The following is a 25,837-nucleotide window of genomic DNA, read 5'->3' as shown; positions in this document are numbered from 1 at the left end:
AATATAATATCGTTTTTTCCATGCAACCTCTCCTTCACATGTTATGCGAACAAATCAATGGTTATATGTTGTCCTCATACACCACCTGATGTTGTTTCTGAAGCCATGCATTGGCGAGTGCTGTTAAAAGCTGCCGGGATTAACTAAACTTACTTACAGCCCATGAAAAACGATTATGACCCGTGTAGAAGTTGGTGCTTTGTCTCTTTCAAACGGTGCCATGCCGATGGACATCATCGAGTTTGGATCCTGTGGTGCGTGTTTTGTACTGTACAGCACTCGGTCGCCGCCACGTGAGCTATCTGTCTCGATGATTGATGATGTGGCGGTGACTGAGCGCTGTAGAACTTTCTTCGATGCAAGCACGGACCGCAGTAGATCCCGTTAAAGTCAACGCCATGGTGTCAATGCCTTTGCCCCCCTTTCCTATTAGATTCCTGCGTCGATGCCCGACCCTGATGATCGGTAGCCTGTGAGAGAAATCAGATCTAGCTGTCTCTTCCTTTGCTCCCAATCCCAACTAGTCTAGGAAGAAGATGGCGATGATATTGGATGCCTTCGTCTCAAAATTTGCTGAAATACTGGTCGAGCTGGCGAAGGAGGAGGTTGACATGCTCTTGGGTGTGCCTGGCGAGATCAAAAAGCTCGAGAACAAGCTCCGAAAGATCAGCAAAGTCCTTGCCCATGCCGATAGGAAGAGGATCAATGATGAGGCCGTGGATGACTGGCTCAAGGAGCTCAAAGATTTCATGTACGATGCTGATGACATCCTCGACCTCTGCCGCATTGAGGCGGACAAATATAGCGAAGGATCTTTGTCCACTTTTTCGGTGCACTCCTTCTTTCCAGCTACAAAAATTTATACATTTAGCCATAAACAAATTTTGTTGCTAAAAATAAATTTCATTACAAATTAGGACCGAAAGTGAGAAGAATTATATATATGCCTATACAAAAAATTTAACCTAAGATCTCTTAGTTTATTACCTACTACTCAACCACTATGACAATATTAACTCATAATATAACGATATGGTTTATTATACTTATTCAAAACTGATTTATATTATAAAATATACTCATTTCAAATAGATTATGATAGTTTATATTTTAATAATTAATTATTTTTATACAAAATCAATTCTCTTGTTTTTGATAAAAAAATACAAAAAAATGAATGACTTCATTTTATTCTTTATAGTATTTTGAAAATATTTCATTTAAAATATTTAAAATAATTTCTATATATTTCTATAGTATATATATATATATTTATAAAGTTTTTTAAAAATAGATAATTTATATTTTTTATTCATATCATAATTAAAATATAATATATAATCAATTTTATTAGATTTACTATCCCTCTAATAGCCAATAAGTATTAAAGACTTTTTTTCACAAGAGTGTGTAAAAGATATTATGCACCCTCCTATATTAATAAATTATTTATTATATACCTTTTATCAATTAATAATCACTAATATATATGAAACTATTACAAAATAGTTTGTGGATGCATGAAGGTGTGAATGGCATATTTAAATTATTAAAGTATTTTAAGTACATCGAGAATATATAATATTCAATATATGATCATTACATCTAAAATATAATTGATATATTTAATATTAATTAATAAAAAAATATTTTAAAGTACATAGGTCTGAAAAAGAATCAATCACATATTTATCGATGAAATATAATTATTGTAGAAACTCCAAATTAGTCTGCAACAAAAATAGTTTGTCAAAAAATAAACTGTAAATAATTAGCATAAAAAATTGTTAGTTATAAAACGACGTATAAATGGCAATATTCATGTCATCATTAAATAGTCAATATTCTACAACAAAACTATATATATTGCTAATAAACATATATTTAATCATGAAACACAATCATCGCTAAATCATATAAATAGTTTATAACAAAAACTATTTCATCATAAAAGTTATACAATGATGTATAAATAAAAAAATTCAATTCGTCATTAAATAGTTAGTATTCGGTGACAAAACTATATATGTTGATAATAAATGTATATTTAACTACAAAATATTATCACTGCTAAATGTTAATTAGATACTTAGCAATGAAAATATTTTTTATCGTAAATTTATATACTGAAGAATACAGGCGACATACTATTTCTTTATTAAATAACCTACATTATGTGACAAAATTGTATACGCCACCAATAAGTAAATATTCAGCAATGAATATTATCTTGTCAAAAAATAGAGATCTATCTACGACGAAATATAATTTTGTTGACAAATATAAAATAAATAATAGTGACAAAATTAATTCATCACAAATAATGCTAATATTTCTTTTTAATTTCTTATATCCATAAGTATATATTTGGGAATGATTCTAGCATCGTCTTCAAAATTAATAATCAATTTATGAAAATATATCATCACTAAAATTTATGGTATTCATCACAACAATTTTTCGTTGCAAGAACATCATAAATTATTATCAAAAACTTTCGACCAAAAGATCAGAATGGGAGTATTTGGTGCCATAAATTTGGTGATAAAAATTAGCAATGAAATATAATTTTGTTGCCAAAAATATTTTTTAAACAATATTTTATGATGAACTTTTAATTTTGTTGCATTGTGATACTTATTAGTGATAAATTGTGATTCGCTGCAAACTATTTTGTCACTAATTGATCATTTTTTTGCAGCATCTCTTCCACTCTAGGATTCAAAAGCCTCATGAGATTGGCATGAAAATTAGAGAACTCAATCAGAAGCTTGAGGAGATTTTGAGGTGGAGGTCTGAATTCAATCTCGAGTTCACTTCCTATGACAAGCAACAAGTGACATCTCAAATTAGTCGCATGACATCTCCTATAGGTGAGATTGATATTGTAGGATCTGAAATTGAAGAGCACACTCAGAGCTTGGTCGATTCGCTAATTAAGGATGACAGACGGAGAAACATTCTTGTTTTCGCAGTTGTGGGTGCGGGGGGAATTGGAAAGACCACACTTGCCCAAAGGATATATAATGACCAAAGGATTCAGGAGGGGTTCTCAGTGAGGAAGTGGGTGTGTGTATCGCAAGAGTTTGATGAGATAAATTTGCTGAAAGATATCTACAACGGAGACAAGAATGATCTTGCCCAGGATCAGAATAGGTCCTCGCTTGAGCCCAAAGTCGAGAGCAGTCTTCGGGGTAAGAAGTTGTTTCTTGTTCTTGATGACGTTTGGACTGCAAAGGTTTGGTGTGATTTGTTGCACAACATGCTAAATAGTTGTGTTGCCGGCAGTAGGATCCTTGTTACTACAAGAAATGAAGAGATCGCGATGCAGATGTTGGCAGTGGACATCCATCACGTCGACAAATTGTCTTTAGAGGATAGTTGGTCATTGCTTTGCAAGAAGGTGGTCCTGACAGGAGATGAGGTCGAGATCCAGCATTTCAAGAACATAGGGATGGAGATTGTTAAGAAATGTGATGGCCTTCCTCTAGCCATTAAAGCGATTGCAGGGGTGCTATGCACGAAGAAGAAGACCTGGACAGCTTGGAATAGAGTTCTTGAAGGCACTGCATGGGCCACATCTGGGCTTCCTGAGGAGGTTAAGGGAGCATTATATTTGAGTTATGAAGACCTACCAAGCTATCTGAAGCAATGTTTTGTATACTGTTCATTATTTCCTGAAGACGATATAATCCATATGGGTACTATTACTGCACTTTGGATTGCTGAGGGATTTGTGAAAGCTGAGGGGAGTTCGACTATGGAGGAGACAGCAGAAGAGTACTACAGAGAGTTGATCACGCGGAATCTTCTACGGCCATCTAACAATTATCGGGATGTTTTCCAGATGCATGACCTCCTGCGCTGTCTTGCTCGATGTCTGGCGCGAGGTGAGAGCTCGGTTGTCAAGAAGGTGCACGAAGTAGGGAGCAGTAACGGACAGATGAAGTTGCGTCGTGTATATGTGGGAGACCGTGAAACAACAAAAATCTTTGATGTCTTGGTAAAACAGGACTCGCTGAGGACTTTAATATGGAGAGGGACCCGCTTGTCTGAGACTCAGATGGATGTTGTTTTTAATAAAATTTCTCGTTTAAGAGTGCTGGATATCAAAATTCAAAGGTTGCCAGATTCTTTGGGTAACCTCATATACCTGAGATACCTAAATATCTCACGCACCGACATAAGCATGATACCGGAAAGCATAGGGAATCTCAGAAATCTCCGCTACTTGATTGTCGAGTCCTGTCTGTCCCTTTCTCGCTTTCCCAATAGTATCGTGAATTTGCACAATCTTACGATGCTGGATCTTGATTATACGCGGGTGGTTGGGATGCCGGCAGGGCTAGGAAGGCTGCAAAATCTTCAACTACTACGTGGATTTATGCTGCAGAGCAACCGGACAGAGGGATGCTGCACGATGGAAGAATTGAGATCTCTCTCGTGTCTCACGGATCTCTCAATCAATAAGTTGGAGCGGATATCCAGCATCTCTGAGGTAAAAGCAGCCGAAATTAAAAACAAATCCAAGCTTAGGTCACTCGGGCTGAGTTGCGCGCTTCACCGTGAACCAACTGAGGAGGAGATGAGGAGAATCGAGGAGGTGTTTGAAGAGCTCCACCCTCCACCCTGCCTAGAAGAACTGAGGATCAGGGGTTACTTCGGTCGTGAGTTCCCAAGATGGATGGCAGAGACATCTTCATCAACATCAATTCTTTTTCCAAATTTGAGGCAGTTGGAGCTACATTATTGCTATTACTATGAGCGGCTTCCACCTTGCGGGTTGCTCCCTCATCTAGAACATCTTGACATCAGAGGTGCTGCATCAGTCATAGACGTTGGACTTGAATTTTTAGTCGGCAGCAGAGCAGGAGTAGATTCTTCCAAGTATGCATTCCCCAAGTTGGAGAGACTAGAGTTCTTACATATGTGGCATTGGCAGGAATGGCATTGGGATAAAGGGACACGAGCAATGCCATGTCTAAAGCACCTGCACCTTTGTCAGTGCCCGAAGTTGAAGTCTCTTCCCGAGGGTCTCGTGCTCCACGCAACCTCCTTGACAAAATTGGACATCAGTGCTGCAGGCAGCCTAACGACAATTGAGAACCTTCTTTCACTCAAAGAATTGTATATAGGGCATAGTCGCAACCTGGAGAAAGTTTCAGATCTCCCTGCACTCACAACCCTTGAGGTTGAGTACTGCCCGAAATTGCGAGTGGTGGAGAATCTTCAATCCTTGAAAAGGATGACACTGGTCGATGAGGAGATGAAATCACTCCCGTCATACTTACTGAAAGGAGCGCAAGGAGGTGCAAAGAAAAGAAAAAGAGTACATAGACCTACCAAGACAAGGAAAGGAGTACATACAGCTCATCTGGAGGAGCTGGTGATCCGGTGCAACATGGGACTAATGAGAAAAATTTGCCAAAAGGCTAGCCCGGAGTGGCCAACAATCCAAGACATCCAGCGGGTGCATGTATGCTATTCCGATAAATACTCTTCCTTATCTGAGAATGGATCGATGCATAATAAACCGGTGCATGTCATCTATAACAAGTCCCCCTTCAGCTTCACTACAAATTTCAACGACACCACTAGCAGTAGTGGCCTCGCTCTGTGATCCATGCTGCCTCCATACTCCTTTTCAACTATGGCTACAGTTCTTTCCAGGTATATACCTTGCCCTAACATATCTTCATTTTATGTCTCTTTTTTTCATTCCCTCCGAGACAGGTTATGCTCCTCAATCCTAGCAACATCTTATAACATCTTTACATTGCAATAGCAGCTAACTGAACCCTTTTTCCAACATCTTATTTGAAATTTATTTTGATTGGACCCTTTCTCCAATAATGGAGAAAGTTTTTAGAACCTTTTTTTCTTGTGAAGGGAGCATGTAAATGAACTAGAAGAACAGGGACTCTAAGCTTCTTTTTAGCTAATGGACTTAGCCATTGGTTCTTTAATTTTCCTTTGGCACAACATCTATTCTTGTGGATTTGGTTTCTAAGGAATAACTGGATTTTCAGAAGGTCTTCTAAATCTTTATCTCAAATTATGTATGATATTAGATTTTTTCGAAAAGAATGGAATTCAGTTTTTAGTGATAAATATGCGACTGGTCTAGATCAATTTAGAAGGCCATGCTTTACTTAGACAGTTTTAGAAAGCAATGTTTTTGCTAGACAATTTTTGGTCCTTACAATTGCATTCATTTCCTCTCTCATGAAATAAATTATAGGGAAATCCTTCTTTTTCTTAAAAAAATATATATTAATATAATGGCATTTCAAATATACTAAATATATTTCTGTTGCATTACAAGAACATAGGTAAAAATACAATTTTTTGGAGTGTTAATTTTTTACATCCTCAGCCTTCACAAAATGAAGGTAAATTAAGTTTAGATTTATTATCATTACTGTTCATCCTCATTGCCAAATTTATGATGATGTCTATATTTATGTGGTTGTAGAGAGAAATTAGAAACTCGTTTTTGAAAAGGAAACTACAATTTATTGGTCTAAGATGGCATTCTTGAGTGGGAGATTGTTATTAATATCCTCCACATTCTTTTATTTTATATTTTATATGGCTCCAGATCCTGAAGATGGAAACTTAATGTAGTGCGCCACAGATGTTATAATTAATCCAAAGTTTTCATATCACATTTTGCAGGCTCACCTGCAAGAACTGTGGGATTGTGTGATCCTGGTTTCATAGATACAAGTTTTCTAAAGACTTGTGGCCAAATATAAAGTATCTAATTTATTCTACATTTTTGTTTCGATGTATTGATAGCTTATCTATAGTTTAATTCATAGTGCAAGTTCCGCAAGATGATTCCACATTCATTGTCATTTTATTGGATTTTGAAAATTGGCGATTGCTTCTATCAACAGTCTCATCAGTAATAATATTCTTATATAACAATGTTGCAGGTATACATACAGGCTTGGGCATATATTATGTAATGGGTTGTACATTTGGACTCAGTCGTACAGTTTCAAAGTATCTCTTTACCTTGGACAGGACTTGTTGCAGTGTGTTGTTATCTTTAGCGATATAGGAAAGGCAAGAAATTTTCTTCTAGCTTCACTCCATGATTGTACCGAACATATCTTCATGCCTATTCTGTATCCTATTATTTTTTTTTTTATGTTTTGATAATTGATACAGATCGTGTTCCTCAGTATGTTAAATCTTTGTTAATGCTGTTTCTTTTTGTTCATGTTTTATGAGTACTAATCATTTTTTCTTGAATAAATGGAATGATACTGCATATTCTAAAAATGTGAAATTTTCAGACAACGCTCAGAATGAGTTTCAAAATATAGAAAAAATTATTTAGATAAAGATATTTAAAAGTAAAATGTATAAAAATTATTGACTCTAGATTCTCTATTGTCACGCTTAGAATCTAGAGTGCGACAGACGCCACATGCCTGCACGGCGAACCGTACAGGCATGTAAGGCAACGAAACATATCAAAACAATAACAAATTAATATAATCAAATAGTTCTTACAATAATTTCAAAGTAGCATATGCTAACATAAATCAAATAATGTAGTTAATCTAACTAAATGCCATAATTAAATAAAATCTTCGGAATCTACTGCACTCTCCAATCCTGTGCGATTATGCCTCTAGATCTGAAAAATAGAGATAATATGATAATAAACTACACTAGCCTAGTAAGCAACGTAATACCCTAGAGTGGGGTCAAATCATGCCAGATATTTTATTTAAACACAAAATCAAGACTGGGAATTAAATCACAAATAACATATTTTTTTTGAAATTTACTAAGAATTTTTATAAGAACTCCAATACCAAAATTCCATCATCAATAAGTTATGGCCACATAACCTAGTGGCATGGGTCGCATAAAGTATCAAAAACTACTATTGTTAACCATTGGTGGCAACAGTGTTTAAATACCACTATTCTAATCACTGGTGGTGCAGTGTCGAAACTGGTTTCTCACATATTACAAGTCGACGGGGCCAACGAATAATTTCAATTGGCGGAGCCAGATCATAGCCATGTTAAGAATACATACATGTATACAAAATAGATTTTCTATAATTTGCCGAGTCGCATATCTTCCAAATTTTATAACATATAATATAATTTTAAAATAATTATTAATATGCCTGCCCCATTTAACTAAATACAAAATGTATATCAAAATTTAATCAACTAATAATTTAATTTAGCCAAATAATTTGAAAAATATATTTTGAAGTATTAAGTTACTTACCTCTTTTACTTTAAATCCTACTTCAGGTAGGCAGATCAGGTTCACCTGTTTAAATATTATTAAAATATAATTAATTTCTTTGTTAATTTCAAAGCTAAGCCAAACCAAAAACAATATTGGACACGACCTCGTAATTGATGAACAGACTGGAGGTGAATACGACTTGAACCCAACCCACAATGGGCATGGCCCAATAGGGTGAACAGGCCCGAACATGGCCCACAATGGGCACAGCCCTATAGGGCCCGAACTTGGCCCACAATGGGCACGACCCAATAGGGCCCGAACTTGGCCCACATTGGACATAGCTCAATAGGCCCGCCTTGGCCTATAATGGATACAGCCCAATAGGGCCCGAACTCGACCTGCAATAGGAACGGCCAAACAAGGCCCAAAGTAGCTGAACTGGGCCCACATTTGAATAGGGCCCAAGCTTGGCCCAATTCGGCCCACGATGGCACTCTTCATCCCATTAATCTCAGAAACAGAGGGAGAAGAAGACAAGGAAAAGAGGGAAGGAAGAGGGAAGCCGACGGGGTGGCCGGCCTGGGTGGTTGAAGGTCGTCGTCTGGTCGACAGCCAGCGCAGAGGAAAAATCGAGAATGGTCTCGGTTTGGGGTTGAAACAGACGAAGGGAAGGAAGATTATTTGGCAATGGAACGAAGAGAAAAGGGGAGGAGCTTACCGGCGATCAACGAAGACGGCGGAGAGGAGGGATCTCAGTCAAGGAGCAGCTCAATCCGCTGCGGAGCTCCCAACGAGGAGGTAGATCATGAAACATGGCTCGGAATAGAGCTCGGAGGTGGAGTTTCGGATGGCGCTCGGCCGAGGTGGCACACCGGTCACCGGAGAAGGAGGAGGAGAGGGGTGAGAGGGCAAAGAGGAAGGCTCGAAGGTGGATCAGAGGTAGGTTGATCTTTAGGGAGGAGGGGTTTTATAGCGTGATTTTGAACAGCTCACCGCCATGATTCCCGCAGTGATTGAGCATGATCGGCGGCCACTAGTGCAGCCACAGGGTAGCCGTGAAATGGTCGCGGGGCTGCCGCGAAACGCCCGCGGCTCCTCCACGCCCGTCGCTGCCGAAGAAGCCGGAGAGGATCGCGATTGCGATCCTCTAGTCCAGCTTCTTTCAAAAAAATGGCCTTGGGCTGAAGTCGGCTGGGACTGCTGGCTTCAACCCACTATCTCACATATATGTGACTTGTTTCGAAGTTAGATTTCTCTAGAAGAAAGTACTAGAGACTTAATGAAGAATTTTCATGGACCTAGTTGACTACATTTTGGCACGTGGAACTTTCATGGATCACTATCATAAGGATTGAAAGTATGCTAGAAGGTGAGAATGATTAAGCGGCAGTCAACCGGAGAGCCTATCACGCCCCGAGCCCAGAGCACAGCAGACGCCGCACGCCTGCATGGCGGACCAAGCAGGCATGCAAGGCAGTTGATCATATCGAAGCAATAACAAATTGATTTAATCATTAATTTAATCCAATAGTTTTTACAATACTTTCAAAGTAACATGTGCTAGCCATTAACATAGATCAAATGAAATATTCTAACTAATCTAACTAAATGCCAATAATAAAATAAAATCTACAAGAATCTTGTGAACTTCCCAAGTCTCATGTAATCACGTATCTGAATCTAAAAAATAGAGAAAACAGGGTGACGAGCTACATGTCAAAGTATATTAGATGTTTAATTAAAACATAAAATAATGACTGAGAAATAATCACAGAAAAGCATATTATTCTTTTAAAATTTATTAAGCATTTGCATAAAAACTCTGATACCAAATTTCGAACATAAATAAGATATGACCATGTAACCCAGTGACATGGGTCGTACAAAGTCCCAAACACTACTATTATGAACAACTGGTTATACGGTGTCCACATACCACTATTCTAATCACCGGTGGTACGGTGTCGAAACCTATTCCTCATAGATTACAAGTCGATATGGCCAACGAATAATCTCCATTGACGGGGGCCAAATCATAACCATGCTGGAAATACATACATACAAAATAGATAACTTGTCTAGTCAAATTTTACATATTTCATAGTATATAACATAATTTTCAAATGATATTTAACGTCCCTCACCCAATTTTACTAAGTACAAAACAAATTTCGAAATTTAATCAACTAATTATTAATTTTACCAAAATTTTTTAAAAAATACACTTTGAAGAATTAGGTTACTTACCTCTTCTCGCTTAAATCCCACTTCAGATAAACGGGTCAGATACAGCTGTTTAAATATCATTAAATATAATTAACTTTTTTGTCAATTTCAGGGCTAAGCAAAACCAAAAATACTATTGGACACGACCCAATAGAGACCGAACTTGGCCCATATTGGACATGGCCCAACAAGGCCCGAACTCGGCCCATAATGCGCACGGTCCAATAGGGCCCAAACTCGGCCCATAATAGGCACGACCCAATAAAGCCCCAAACTTGGCTCACATTGGAGACGGACCAATAGTCCCGCGTTGGCCCATATTGGACACAACCTAATAGGATCCGAAGTCGGCCCGCAATGGATACAGCCCAATAGGTCCCAAGCTTGGCCCACATTGGACATAGCCCAATAGGGTCCATGCTTGGCCCACATTGGCACGACCCGAAGGGCCCGATCTCGGCCCATAATTGACATGGTCTAGCATGGCCCAAATTTGACCCATAAAGGGCATGGCCCAGTAGGACCTAAAATGATTGAACTGGGCTCAAATTTTGGCCCACAATGGGTATAGCCCAACTGGCCCAAACTAATTGAACTGGGTCCAAATTTGGTCTACGATGGGCACGACCCAATAGAACCCTAAAATGATTGAACTGAGCCCCAATTGAACAGAGGCCAAACTTGGCCCATCACGGCTCACTATAGAAGTCCTTCCTGTTGAACTCAGAAATAGGGAAGAAGAAAAAAAGGAAAAGAGGGAAGGAAAAGGGAAGCCGGCAGGGTGGTTGGCTTGGGTGGCCGAATGTCGTCGTCTAGTCGATGGCCAGCCGGCCGTAGTGGCGGCCGGCGGTCGCTGCGGTGGCCAATGCGGAGGAAAAATCGAGAATAGTGTCGGTTTGGGCCGAAATAGAGAAAAGGGAAGATCGTTCGACGAAATAAAACATGAGGAAGAAAGTGAAGGGAAGCTCACCAGCGATCGATGGAGGCGAGGATCACGGCCGAGGGTGGCTCGGTCTGGTGGTCCAGTGGCTGCGGTGCTTTCTGACGGCCAAAATAGACCTCGAACCAGGGGAAAAACAGAGGAACGACTTCAGCCCATATTTTTGGGCCTGGGCTGAAGTCTGCAAGGCGTGCCAACTTCAGCCCAATTACTCTATTTTCACAGAGCCAGTGATGAAACTTAGGACTATAGGTGGCTGCATTCGTGGACATGTTTTGATGTGGTATGGACCTACATGATAGGACTTGGAAGAGTGGAGCTAAAGCACATTTAAGTTAATGAATTGGCCAATGAGTGGCTTGGGTGGGGATCAGTAAAAATGCAGAAAAGTGATACTCTTGTCATCATGGGTGGTATAGAAGCTTACAGGAAGAGGGCAGAGCATGACAGGAATGATGCACCATACTAGTCCAAGACTTGAAAACCTAGTTCTTGAAAGCATCATAACCATCAAAAAGACAGAACAGTTTAACATCAAAAATTGATCAAAAGTCAATTTTTAAGAGGAGATCATGACGGAAAACTACTTTAAGAGGAAACAAATCCAAGAAAAGCATGAGGTGAAGGGACATGAGAAAAAAGTCCACTAAAAGCCAGCAGGATAAGAGTAGGAGGTATTAGAGAGTGGGACTTGGTATTGAGATCAAGTGGCATAAAGTAGTTGTCAGGGAATGTATACTACTTGTAAGACCCGGCCTTTCAAAATGGATGTTTCTTTCTCTAGTCCATGTAGAATATACCACACAATTCATTTAAGCATATTCAAAAAATCATGGTTCTTTCTAGGCATGTGGACTTATGATCTTAGAAAGAACATGGCTACATCAGTAGTATCATAGCCTTGATGGAACAATAAGCAAGCACAGCATCTATGCATATGTGCCTTTATAAGATCATAATGAAATACAACGACAAATTAGCAAATAGTGATATTATGCTCAGTTGTATTTGATCACAAGGTCGTTCATCCCAATATATCTTTTCCCCATTTTAACTACTCCCTGGTTTGTAATCAAATCCTCTATTGGTCGTCAATGTTTGGATGAGTTTTGATCCTTCGTTATGACCCTCCTCCTGGTAGATCATCATCTAGCCCCAACTGATTGAGCTCAACAACCATAGTCATATTGTCTCTACTAAGATTTGATCAAATTTGGGATGCTGGGCACTACCACCTGGCTAATCCTTCCTCCTCCTTCCAGTTTGGGTATGAAGCTCAACCAAGTCCATTTCAATAAATGAATGAAGAAAGAATAAACTCCAAGCATAGTTGCAAGCTATCAATAAATTTAGTTATGACTATAAAGTTTGGATTATGTAGCCTTGATTATTCAAATATTAGATTTAGATGCTGTGTACCATCTTCTTTTTGTTTAATAAATAGAAAATCTTTGGACTAATTTTATTATTCTATATTTTTTTATGAAAATTTTCTATTGTGGGCAATACCCCATAATAGTACGGCCATGTCATGCTTTAGATCTGGGGTGTGACACATTACAGTAGGATCAGTTTACATTACAAATTGAACCCACTACTTCAGTTGTGCCTTATATGATTGGAAGGTTAGTATTGTTAGTTCACTATTCCATATAATACTTTAGAATGTCATTCTCTTGTTAGCATAACAAAAAACATTTGAGAATGTTTTCCTTTCAATGGTAATCATGAGCATGATTGGCCCAGAACAGGGTCCTTCTATGGCAATAAGGATTCAGGTGGAGAATGTGGCGTACTAGCTGAAACCATGTTTTATGTTCCTACAAAGAACCAAGCGAAATTCTGGTATACGATTCAAGAAAGGAGCTCTGCTGAATTTATTTTTTCTAGTGTCGTCTCTGAAAAGACATAGCATTTGCTTTTATCGGTTCCATGATTTTAGTTGTTTATGTAATACCATTAGATTGCTTAATTCATTTAGTGAAATCTCTTCTGGATCAAACAGGCAATCATTTATATTGTTTCCTTGATTAATCCCTTTTCCTCTCTAGTTATATCTATCAATAACTTATAAAATTTGCTGAAATTAAACAAGGAAAGTTTCTTTCGAGTTGAATCAAGAAATGACTGCCATATAAGTTGTCAGTATGACTGATATTTTGATTTTTGTATGAGTGTAATACAGAAAATTTTATAGTTGTTAAGTATTCTAGTTGAGTTCAATCCACTAGGCATGTAACAACCCAGGACCTCACCCAAAATGGCTAGCCAGAAGGTATTTGGGTTCCTTGATCCTATATAAGTACCCAAGATCTACCTAGTGAATAACCCATGTGGAACTAAATACACACCTGAACGGATCCTCACATACTCCACCTGTTCAAGCCTGATGTCCTCGTCAGGCTATGGATTCAAATCTATTCAAATCTAATCACAAACACAATGATCGGCCCGTGGTCAGCCCTAATGGATCCGTGTTGCAGTGTTCCCTAGTCCACATAGGTTATAGGCCGAGTTCACTCTGATACTGTTGCCTAAGGTGACAACCCAAGGAGGGGAGGGGGATGAATTGGGTTTTTCCATATTTTTAGTGCTTTAAAAACTTCCTTAGTTGAGTGCGGTGGATGCTTTCTTAAAACTTTTTTCAAAATCAATGGCTGTACTTGTTCGGGTTACCTACGAACCTCTTCACAAGGGAGATCAAGCCACACATAGTTCTTTTAATTTTGAAAAACGCAGCGGAAAAAACCGAATTAAACATTTTAATTCTAGCATGCATAAGAAATCAAATTTCAAAGTATCACTACAAGTATTCATGATCAATATGCTGGGATCGTTTAAACGATTATGCTAAAATCATTGCATGATTAATTTCAGATCTGAAATGAGATTATTAAGTTTTAAACTCAATTGATCTAACACCCAACTTATCTTCGAATGCCCATCGAATAGGCTCTGAAGATTACTCTGTGAAGAGCCTCAAAAGAAGTTTAACCTTCGAGGATTGGAACCTATAAGTGATACAACTTTGGATCTAGATTCATACCTTTATAAAATCTGAAAGTAATGTATCCGATGCTCGAGCTTCGTAGCCACACACTTGTCTGGCCTCTACGACTAATCCACGTGAAGCTCCTGGAGAGATCCAATCCCACAGAAGTGCCAGCTTGTGCGGGATCGTCCTTTGCTGAACATTGATCTTTCCAACGCTATCAACTTTTGATTCGCCTTCTTGGAAGAACTTGAAGAAATGATTTATAGGGATTGAAGAGGACTTAGATCTAATCTAAAAGCTCTTTTCAGAGATCCCTATCAGCTATGGCGAGATGGACTTACAGGAGATGGAATGGGCGGGATGAAGGCTGAATTTCATTCAATGATTTCATGCATTTGGCGACTTGGAACTCTTCCTTTTTAAAGGCACACCATCTGATTATCTGAATTCGAAATTCAAATGAAAATATGGTATCTTGTTGGCGCATGAAGGGGATGGTTGCAACAAGATAGATCTTATCTTGTTTGAATTCAAAATCCAAACAATAATTGGTTCATGCGGATGGGATAAGATCAAAATGGATGGTGATGATCTTCCATCATCATCCACCCATTCTCCCACATGTGCCACGATCCAAATCCCTTCAGATTTTATTGAAAAATCACTTCTGGATCGAATCCTGCAAGTTCAGCCCGTCCGTGAGCTCCAGAATTTTCGAAAGTAGTCGACCTTCCTATGCTCGAGTTGACTCCAAGTCGCCTCGAGTCGACTCCTTCCCCTTCGAGTCGACTCCAAAATCGAGCCGAGTCGACCCCATAGCTTCATAGGTCGATCCCGGCTGAGACAACAGAGAACTTCTTCCCTTGATACGCCTAGTAAGTCGACCCCTTAAAAGCTCGAGTCGACCCCAAGAAAACTCGAGTCGATCCTACCTGGAAAAACAGAAGATGTCGTTCTCTGAATTCTCTGAGAGAGTCGATCCCAGCTTGAGTCGACCCCTCTTTACTTTGAGTCGACCCCAATCAAGGTCAAAACCCTGATTGAACCCAAAATTGAATCCAATTCAATTTGGCTCATCCTTAGTCCATTTACTCAATCAAATTGAGTTTATTAGTAATCTAATTACTAATTAATTCTTCAATAATTATTTTAATTATTTTATAGGATAATTTGCCAATCGAATTGACCAAATTATCCCTGAATGATTCTCAATCATCCATCAGCCATCTTGATCAATCAGGAAACTTCTATGCGTGTGACCTCATAGGTTCAAACCTAAGTCGGTGGTACAGGAATGACTTCCTGCACTAATCGATATGACCATCTAGCAATGGAACCCGACGTTCGGATAGGCCGAATATATGCGAAGCAAATATTCTGGAACCCTGATTATGGTTATTGTATAATTCATTCCTTTGACTCCTAATGCCAGGATGATTTCAGAGTCCTGTCAATTCTGTAATAAGTACATCCTCTATGTGATCAATTTTAGAAATCTTGTGACTCGTCACAAGAATTATCCTGACCAAGATTTTGCTAATTGAACACAAAGTATTATCTCCTATTTTCAGGAGGGGTCAATTCCATCTTGACTCACGCATTGATTTCGCAAGTACTTGACTGCACCCAGTAACCTTCCGTCCCAGAATTAGAAATTCTGCTAGTCCGATACCAAAGTACAGTGAGTTGCTTGCTAATCACTGTGGTGATCTTAGGTCTGAGGAATACTTATACCCAAATCCACTCGGAACATCTCTTGACAGTAGAGCATTCCGGAATTGGTCACGTTCAGTGAAATGTACTCCTACACTTCACCTATGTGACATATCAGTGTCTCCACACTCCTTGATTAAGAGGACAACCAACGTATATGTCTCACAACGACCTAATTTCGACAATGCTGTCGTCCTATTAACTGTATATCATTTGGTCGCAAACAAGTTTAAGGACTTGAAGATAAATCCTTCTTTATCATAAAATAATGCCTAAGGACTTCATCATATAAGAGTTTATTTGAAGATGTACAATAAAATGATGAATAATGCCAAATAATATTTTATTAATTTGTTAATTCATTTACAAAATTCAATCATCAACACACTGACGATTGACATTTAGAATACAATTTCCAACAATTTTACTATAATCTCTTGGATTACAGTAGAATTATTTTCGGGCTCACAATCTAAAACCTTTACAATTAGTTTTTTGGGCTCACCAATAAACCTCAATATTGGTTTTGCGGGCTCACCAACAACCTACAATGTTGGTTTTACGGGCTTACTAACAAACTTTACAACAAGAGTAATAAGCCAAGAATGAAAGCTCCTAAAAGAGCAAATAAAACAATTATAAATTACAAAGAAAAGTTTAGAGAATGTTTATCAATTTGGAGGAGCTATTCTCTTCTTTATCAAGCTTGCTTCACTTCACAAGGGTTGATGGAGCTATTGATGACTCTTTGAAACTGCTCAAGCACTTCCTTTTGGCTCTTAAGATGAAGCAATTGAATGAGGCTTGATTTTCTAAGGTTTTCTCTTGAATGTGCTTCTTGATTTTCAAAAGATGCCTTCCTCTGATGAATAGTGCCTCTTAAATACTTCTCCAACTTCTAAAGAACAATTTTCTACCGTTGGAATGGAGAAAGTAGCCGTTTATAGTCGTTGGGAACTTAAAAAACAATTCTGCAGAACTAGCCGTTGGGCTATCACCCGTGCTGGGGTCGGCTCCTGCTACAGTGGGGTTGGCCCCTGCTATAATTGGGTCGACTCATGCTTTCTTGGGGTCGACGCATGCTACAGTGGGGTCGACCCAAGCTACAGTAGGGTCAGCCTTCTCAGAGATTTCAGAGACATATTTTTTTTAGTTCTCAACCTGGGGTCGGTTCATGCTCTCTTGGGGTCGGCTCCACTGGGGTCGGCTCAAGGCTTCCTGGGGTCGGCTCCACCTAGGGTCGGCTCAAGAAAGCTTGGGGTCGGCCCTCTCAGTAATTTTCAGAAAGTTGTTTTTGCAGTGGCTGAATCTGGGGTCGGCTCATGGTTTCCTGGGGTCGGCACAAGAAATCTTGGGATCGGCCCCAGTTACTGTTCATCTGTGCCAGGATGTGCCAAACTTGCCAAAACGTGCCAAGGTCGACTCCATCTCTTCTAGGGTCGACTCCTACTCTGTGCCAAGTGTTCCAAAGGCATGCCAAATGTATCGGGGTCGACTCCAAACTAATTGGGGTCGACTCTAATCATGATTGTCTGCATCTTACAGTTAGACTAGCACATAGAATCAATAAAACATATTCCAAGTAAATTAGACTGTATGGCACATTAGAATTTCATATCCTTAATAATAAAAATTACAGTTTTGCTCTTTAGAGTATACTTTACTTGAAACTTTGCCGAAATGAATTTAAAAAGCTTTCTATTGTTCTCTACTACAAATTTTATCTCGTTGTTAATCTTTGAGAGTTGTTTTGACCGCATTTTTCTAATGTATCGTGAATGTATCGAGGGTGTGCCATTCCTTAATGATGTATCGAGTTAATTTGCATTTCTAATTTGATATGGCCTCAATGGTTGTGTTAATCATCAAAATAACATTATCATCCTCAATCTCCTCCTTTTTGATGATTACAAAATATTGAGTATACCCAAGTTGGTGTTTATATGTGAATTGAGGTTTAAAGTTTAGAAAATGCTTTAAAAGCTGAAAATTTAGAATTTTCTAAATTGAAGAGTGTGCCAACCAAAATCTCCCCCGATCTAATCCAAATTTATGCCAATTGAAGTCTAGTTTTGCTCCCCCTTATTCTTGTGTTTTATTGAAAATAAAACTTCAAAAATTTATGCCAATACAAGAGTTTCAAGTTATGTATCGAGACAAAAGAAGTATGTGCCAAATTCAAAATCTTTGATTAAACTTCAGATTTTCTTGTTTTGAAGTTTTAGAGTGCAGAATTTTTCATTGTTACACATATCTCCCCCTTAGGTGACAATTGCTTTCTAATATTTTCTTCCAACTTAGTTTTGCTTAAGAATGTATATATATACTCCCCTTTGTGTCTTAGGTATGAAGAATTTATCTAACTTCTCCTATAACTTATCCTACTTCTCTTACTTCTTCCCCTATATTGCAACTTTTCCCTTCTCTTACTTTTCCCCCTTTTTGCATCATCAAAAAAATATGTAATATATGGGTGAAAAGTATTCCAATGACAAAGATCATAAAACAGGATAAGACATTGCATTTCATAAGAGCCAAAATTACAATGTTCTAATAAGCCAAGATGCCATATAAGATAACATCGTTTACAATCAACAAAAAGCAAAATACATAGATAACTAGAGTAACACTAGATATTAGTCTAAATGAGCTCCTGCAGTGCTATCAATAGGCCTAGAGGCATCCAAAGGCTGGGACCTGGCTCTAGATCTCCTAGTGTAGGTGGCGAGAGGAGGTCTGGGCTGATATGACTGTGAGGATCTGTGAGCCCTATAAACTGGCTGGCTCTGTGCCGAGACCTCTAACTCAGCTGCTCGAGCTCCCTGAGGACCATGAAACTCTCTCTCTAAAGCTATCATCCGGTCCGTGAGACTCGTTACCTGAGCAGATACTCCCCTGACCTCAGCTGTGATATTATCCATCCAACTCTTCATACTATCGGAGAGACTCATCACCTGAGCTGATATAATCTCAGTCATCCTGCTCCAATACTCCTATGTATATCCAGTAGGTGTGGATGATGAAGGTCCTGCCTCTGCATGTGCCGAAGGGTGGTCGGCAGGTACCTCAGGCTCGGGAATGGAGTCTCAAAGCTTTGGTACATCAGGCTCTGGTGCTTGTGCCCCTGCACCTCCACGCACTCACTGACTGTCCACCTTCTTGTAGCCCATGCGCACAAGTGATCGTGCAGTGTAGGTGTCGGTATATAATAAATCTCTAGAGATTTCTCCAACTAAACATATGTCATGATGTCTAAATATCAGTGTGAGTACCATACCGTATGGTAAAGAGGCTCTCACTCTAGATACGGCCTCACGAATCTGTCTGATCATCATGACCGAAAGATTCAGGGGAATACCTGAATAACATGCTCCATAATCGCTAGATCACGCTCAGACACATGGTTGAATCTTCCGCTCTTCGGAAACAGTATCCGACCTATGAAGTTATGAAGCAGTCTCATTTCAGCAGCGAAAGAGCTAGCTACCAAATTATCTGTATAATCTATCTCATCTCTCTCCATAATCAGCTGTAGAGCTCTAATCTTGTGCTCTGGTCTATCTGGTATGGCACCCTCACATGGAAGATGAAGCAACTATCCTAGGCTCTCTTTAGAAACTCGGATCTGAACTCTACGAACCTCGGACACAAGTCCTCCTGAACCGACCCGTAGGAAAGCATAAAACTCACGAACTAATCTCGGGTAGGTCTGTAAATCTAAGGAGCAAAGATACTCTCATCCCTGTTGTCGGATCCAACCACTCAACCTGAACCCCTCTTGATCCAAAAATTCAGAATGAATTCTTCTACCTGTAGAAACCAGTCTCCCCGCATACCTAGCAAGTAGAACTAAAGGGGAAGGAGGTGGAGGAGGCTCTACACGTGGCTCAGCTCGTGGGAGCACTGAAGATGACTCTCTAGGATGCTCCTCTACAGTAGATGGGTGTGTCACTTGTTAGCATCCCACATATGCCATGAAAATTTCGAATAATTTTCAGATTGCAGCGGAAAAACTATGCGGGATCCGTTCATCGCATGAACGTATTTTAAAACCATTCGTTTGTAGATAGATTAGAATTAAATTATTTTAAACCATTTTAAAATCATTAAGAAGATCAGATCTTTACCTTGTGCGGGTAGATGGTCTCCGCAAATCTATTTACGTGGATTTGTAGAAGGTTCGATGGAAGCCGCACACGCGTCCGGCCTCTACGGGTATCCACACGAGGTAATGATTCGATCGAAGCCTACGTATCTCCCCGGGGTGCTAGCTCCCTTGCAGAGATGGCTTTTGATGGCTGAAGTCCTCCCTTTCAATCAACTCTTGAATGCTTAGGGAGGAGGAGGAAGAAAGATGGATCAAAAAGAAAAAGAACAAAACACTTTCAGCCTTTTCCTTTTTGTTTTTGTTGGAACCAAGAAATGGGAGGAAGAAGGGCCACCCACGCCTCCCTTTCTTTTCTTTTCCCTTGCGGCTGAAAGGAGGAAGGAAGAGGGAGTTTTCTGCCGTGAAAACCAAAAAAAAAGGATTAGAAGAGGGGCCGAACCCCTCCTCCTATTATTTCTCCATGAGATAAGGATGAGCTCCTAATTTTTAGGAGCTCACCCTTATCTCCTTAATTCGGCAGCAAGGAGGGGCTTACGCCCCTCCTTTTTCTTCCACACACTTCCCAAGGGGAGGGGCGTGGGCCCCTCCCTCATATCCCAATTTATTAGCCATTTAATCAAATTAAGTGGCAAGATGGTTTGGGTTCATTTTATGAGTCCAATCCTATTCAAAATAGGATTTTTTATGAACCCATTTTAATTTCCTCCTTATCCTAATCTAATTAGGATTTAATTGAACCATGACTCTATTGAACTCTTCAATCCTAATCCAATTAGAAGTTATGAAATTAATTAGATTAAATTTAAAATTAATTAGGACTTAAAATAATCCTAATCTAATTAGGACTTATTAAATTTCAGCCCTAAGAAAATTAGGACTTTAGAAATCCTATTCCAAGTAGGATTCTAATTTAATTTGAAATCCTAATCCAATTAGGACTTCATGAATCCCACTCCAAGTAGGACTCATGATCAAGTCTAATTAATAAATCTAATTAATTAAATTAAATTGCAATCCGATTGCAATTAATCCTTCTTCTAACCACTAACTCTTAGCGGGTTTTCATTTATCAATCTAATTGATTATTTGTGATTCCTAATCACATTCAACCATCGGATCGGTCAATACCTCTAATGTGTGTGACCCCATAGGTTCTATTCTGACTGGTAGTGAGATATATTACGATCTCTATCATAATATCATTGAAAACTCCTTTCAATGGGTTGAAACAATTTCAACTCAACTCATCAGGGTTCATCGACCATCAAGATGATCCCTGTGAGTCTCACCATCCACCAGTAACACCTAGCAGTATGTAGTGGCCACCCAGCAGAATAGAATGATGAACCTCTAGGTGCAGTTATCGTATGATACAGTCCTTCTATCGTGGATCCCTACAGACCGGAGGTCATGGATAACTCGTCAAACCCCGTCGTCTGTCATATGTCTAGATTTATTCGACTTGAGTTCGATAGTAGAAAACTCTTTCTCCACTTTATATTATTGCCCTGGCCAAGGTCTTAGAACTCAGTCTAATAAATCACATAGGATCACTCCTCTTCTATCAAGGTCGATAGATTCCATGTAAGTGCATACCCTACTCCTACAGTGAACTTACTGCAGCCAATCTACACTACAAGGACCCATATGGCTAGAGACCATGTATACGTGTAGTCAAACTACAATAACCTCACTGTGAGTAGCCGAAGCACCGCAGGTCAAAGGACCAATCATACTACTGCAACATCAAGCAAGTCACTGACGAGTGGATAGACATCCAAGTGACTTCTTGTCTTGGTCACGCTCAGTACCCTTGTTCTCTAACAAGCACCTGCACTCTCACTTCAGTGTCCCTACACTGTGGACTCGAGTCTCGTCCATCCATAAGGAAAGCAATCTGTGCACTGATCGGATCGATCACCGTCCTCGTGATGATCCATTGATCAGGAGCATTTAGAAATTAATCACCAATGATACATGGCTTAAATTCTCAACTCTTGAGAATATGTATCATCATCTTATTAATTCCTTGGACGATTCATAGACACATAAATAATATGAATGAAAAGATGCCCATTTATTATTCAATAATAATAAAGTCAAGTACAAATTTATGTCCCAGAATAAATAATGTGTCTGCCAGATTGGCTTCTAGGGCATACATCTAACAATCTCCCACTTGCACTAAAGCCAATCAGCCATATATCTAAGTCCCATCTTCTCAAGGTGGATTTCAGTCTTCTGCTGACTTAGCTGTTTAGTAAGCGGGTCTGCCACGTTGTCCGCGGAGTCTACTCTCTGTACCTCGACATATTTCTTCTCGAGATAGTCGCGTATGAGGTGGAAACGCCGCTCTATGTGCTTGGACTTCTGATGAGACCTTGGCTCCTTAGCGAGAGCTATGGCGCCATTATTATCGCAGTAGAGTGTGATGGCATCTGATGGCATTACATCTAGCTCTGCAATGAATTTTTTTGAACCAGAAGGCTTCCTTTGCAGCTTCAGAGGCAGCGATATACTCAGCTTCCATGGTAGAATCAGCAATGATCGGTTGTTTGGAACTCTTCCAATTTACCGTACCACCATTGCACAAGAACACATATCCAGATATAGACTTTCTATCATCAATATCAGTCATAAAGTCTGAATCTGTGTATCCTTCTACTTTTAACTCCGATGCTACTCCAAAGACCAAGAACAAATCTTTAGTTCTTCTTAAGTACTTAAGAATGTTCTTCACAGCTATCCAGTGCTCTTCGCCTGGATTCGACTGATATCTGCTAGTGACACTCACAGCAAGGGCTATATCAGGTCGTGTACATAGCATGGCATACATGAGGCTCCCTATTGCAGAAGCATAAGGAATCCTATTCATGCGTTGAATCTCTTCAGATGTGTTGGGGCACATCTTTTTGGAGAGATGAATCCCATGCCTAAGGGGTAATAGACCCCTCTTGGAGTTTTCCATACTGAACCTCTTCAGTACCTCCTCTATGTACATCTTCTGTGAAAGGCCAAGCATCCTTTTAGATCTATCCCTATAGACCTTTATCCCCAAAATGTAGGATGCTTCCCCAAGGTCTTTCATGGAGAACTCTTTTGATAACCAGACCTTGACCGAGGTTAGCATAGGAATATCATTTCCTATTAGGAGGATGTCATCCACGTACAGTACGAGGAACACGACAGTACTCCCACTAACCTTCTTGTAAACACACGGTTCCTCTTCGTTCTTGATGAACTCAAACGATTTGATCACATCATTAAAACGAGTGTTCCAACTCCGAGATGCTTGCTTTAGTCCATAGATGGACCTTTGCAGCTTGCAGACCTTGTGATCTCCATCACTGGAAGTGAAACCCAAAGGCTGCTCCATATAGATATCTTCATCAAGATATCCATTCAGAAAAATAGTTTTCATATCCATCTGCCATATTTCATAATCATGAAACGCTGCGATAGCAAGCAATGTTCGAATGGATTTTAGCATGGCTACAGGTGAAAAAGTCTCCTGATAGTCAATGCCTTCGCGCTGACTATACCCTTTCGCTATTAGCCTTGCCTTATAGGTCTCTACCTTCCCATCCGAACCTATCTTCCTTTTATAGATCCATTTGCATCCAATAGGTACTATACCTTCTGGTGGATCTACTAAGGTCCAGACTTGGTTGGAATACATGGAGTCTATCTCTGACTTCATGGCTTCCAGCCATTTCTCGGAATCGATATCTGATATCGCCTCGTTGTAGGTCTTGGGATCCTGTACATGTTCCCTATCTCCCATGAGGAACATTTCCTCGGTGTCCTCTACTAGTATACCTAAGTATCTATCGGGAGGATGGGAGACCCTACTAGATCTACGAGGTGGAGGAGGTACTACGTGTACTGGCTCTGTATGAATAGGTTCTATAGGATCCATGACTCGTTGCTTTTCAAAGACTCTCTCTTCAAGCTCAATTTTTCTCCCACTGCCTCTATCAAGGATAAACTGTTTTTCCAGAAAGACGGCATGTCGGCTCACAAACACATTGTGATCCTCTGAGATGTAAAAATTGTATCCTAATGACTCTTTAGGATATCCAATGAAACGAGCACTTATGGTCCTAGGCTCTAACTTGTCCGCCTGTAGTCGCTTGACGTGGGCCGGACATCCCCAAATCTTGAGATGACCAAGACTCGGCTTCTTACCATGCCATATCTCATACGGTGTGGTAGGAACGGATTTAGAGGGAACTCTATTCAATAAATAAATCGCGGATAATAAGGCATCTCCCCAAAGAAACATAGGCAGTTCTGTGAAGCTCATCATGGATCGGACCATATCCAATAGAGTCCAATTCCTCCTTTCTGACACCCCGTTGAGTTGAGGTGTACCCGGAGGTGTCCATTGTGAGACTATGCCATTTTTCTTGAGATAATCCCGGAATTCCCCACTAAGGTATTCTCCTCCTCGATCTGATCGAAGAACCTTAAGAGTTTTTCCAGTCTGCTTTTCTACTTCATTTCTGAACTCTTTGAACTTTTCAAAAGACTCAGATTTGTATCCATAAGATACACATACCCATATCGTGAATAGTCATCGGTAAAGGTAATGAAGTATGAATAACGACCCTTGGCTAGCACATCGAATGGGCCACACACATCAGTGTGTACCAGGGTAAGTATTTCAGTGGTCCTCTCCCCATGTCCTACAAAAGGTAATCTAGCCATTTTTCCTTGAAGACAGGACTCACAAACTGGATATGACTCAGAAGTCAATGGGCCGAGAAGCCCATCTTTCTCCATTTTGTTCATTCTATCCTCTCCGATATGGCCAAGTCTGAGGTGCCACAAATACTTCTGGTTTATCTCATCTCTGGATCTTTTAGATCCTATGGCACTCACTACTTGCTCAGACACATTCACAGACACATCAATATGCAAGTGATAGAGACTGTCAATCATGAAACCACGTGCAACTAATTTATTTCTGAAATAAATTGAACAGCAGTCTTTGTCAAAGGTCAAAATATGACCATCCTGTGCTAAATACGAAACAGAAATCAAATTCCTGCTAGCAGCAGGGACATAATAACAATCTCTAAGTTGTAAACTAAATCCAGACGGTAATCGTAGAGGATAGGTGCCCACAGCTACAGCAGCAACTCTTGCCCCGTTGCCAACCCGAAGGGTTACTGCACCTTCCGCCAGCCTCCTACTTTCCTTTAGACCCTGCATAGTAGTGCACAAATGAGCACTAGAACCAGAATCTATAACCCAACTAGAAGTAGAAGAAACCGTAAGGTTAGTTTCAATTACGAGCAAGTCTAACATACCTTCAGAAGGTGTGTCCTTTTTGTTCTTCAGGCTCTCGAGGTATGAAGGGCAGTTCCCTTTCCAGTGGCCGTTGACGTTGCAGTGGAAACATTTTCCTTTGTCATCAGCCTTTTTCTTATGAACTTCCTTCTTAGGCTTTTTGTCTATCTTGTGCTTCTTTGCAGGCTTCTTTTTCTTCCAAGTAGACTTTCTCTTGGAACCAGAAGTCAACTCAGCAGCCAGAACAGAGCCCCTTGAACCTTTCAAGGCGCCTTCAGCAGTTACCAACATGTTCAACAACTCGGTCTTCGTGCATTCAATTTTATTC

The 25,837-nt window shown here is 39.7% G+C and overlaps 1 protein-coding gene and 1 pseudogene across 3 annotated transcripts; both read left to right on the top strand.

Moving 5' to 3' along the window:
* Window positions 1-203: 203 nt before the first annotated feature.
* LOC103724198 (putative disease resistance protein RGA3) lies at window positions 204-7,226 on the top strand. Of its 3 annotated transcripts, none has more exons than XM_039126162.1 (3): window positions 204-830; window positions 2,702-5,670; window positions 6,679-6,935. In XM_039126162.1, the coding sequence occupies exons 1-2, from the start codon at window positions 537-539 to the stop codon at window positions 5,618-5,620; spliced, it is 3,213 nt and encodes a 1,070-aa protein (XP_038982090.1). In that variant the 5' UTR covers window positions 204-536; the 3' UTR covers window positions 5,621-5,670; window positions 6,679-6,935. The 3 variants fall into 3 exon arrangements, with proteins under 3 accessions (XP_038982090.1, XP_026656206.2, XP_038982091.1); XM_026800405.2 differs by lacking the exon at window positions 6,679-6,935 and adding an exon at window positions 6,942-7,226 and having other exon boundaries at window positions 207-830; XM_039126163.1 differs by lacking the exon at window positions 6,679-6,935 and adding an exon at window positions 6,942-7,226 and having other exon boundaries at window positions 688-751.
* The window catches only part of LOC120110698, a 29,651-nt pseudogene continuing 9,464 nt past the window's right edge, over window positions 5,651-25,837 (top strand).

The sequence above is a fragment of the Phoenix dactylifera genome, chromosome 4 (assembly GCF_009389715.1).
Source record: "Phoenix dactylifera cultivar Barhee BC4 chromosome 4, palm_55x_up_171113_PBpolish2nd_filt_p, whole genome shotgun sequence".
NCBI classification, from domain to species: Eukaryota; Viridiplantae; Streptophyta; class Magnoliopsida; order Arecales; family Arecaceae; genus Phoenix; species Phoenix dactylifera.
This window is presented reverse-complemented; position numbering and strand designations above follow the sequence as displayed.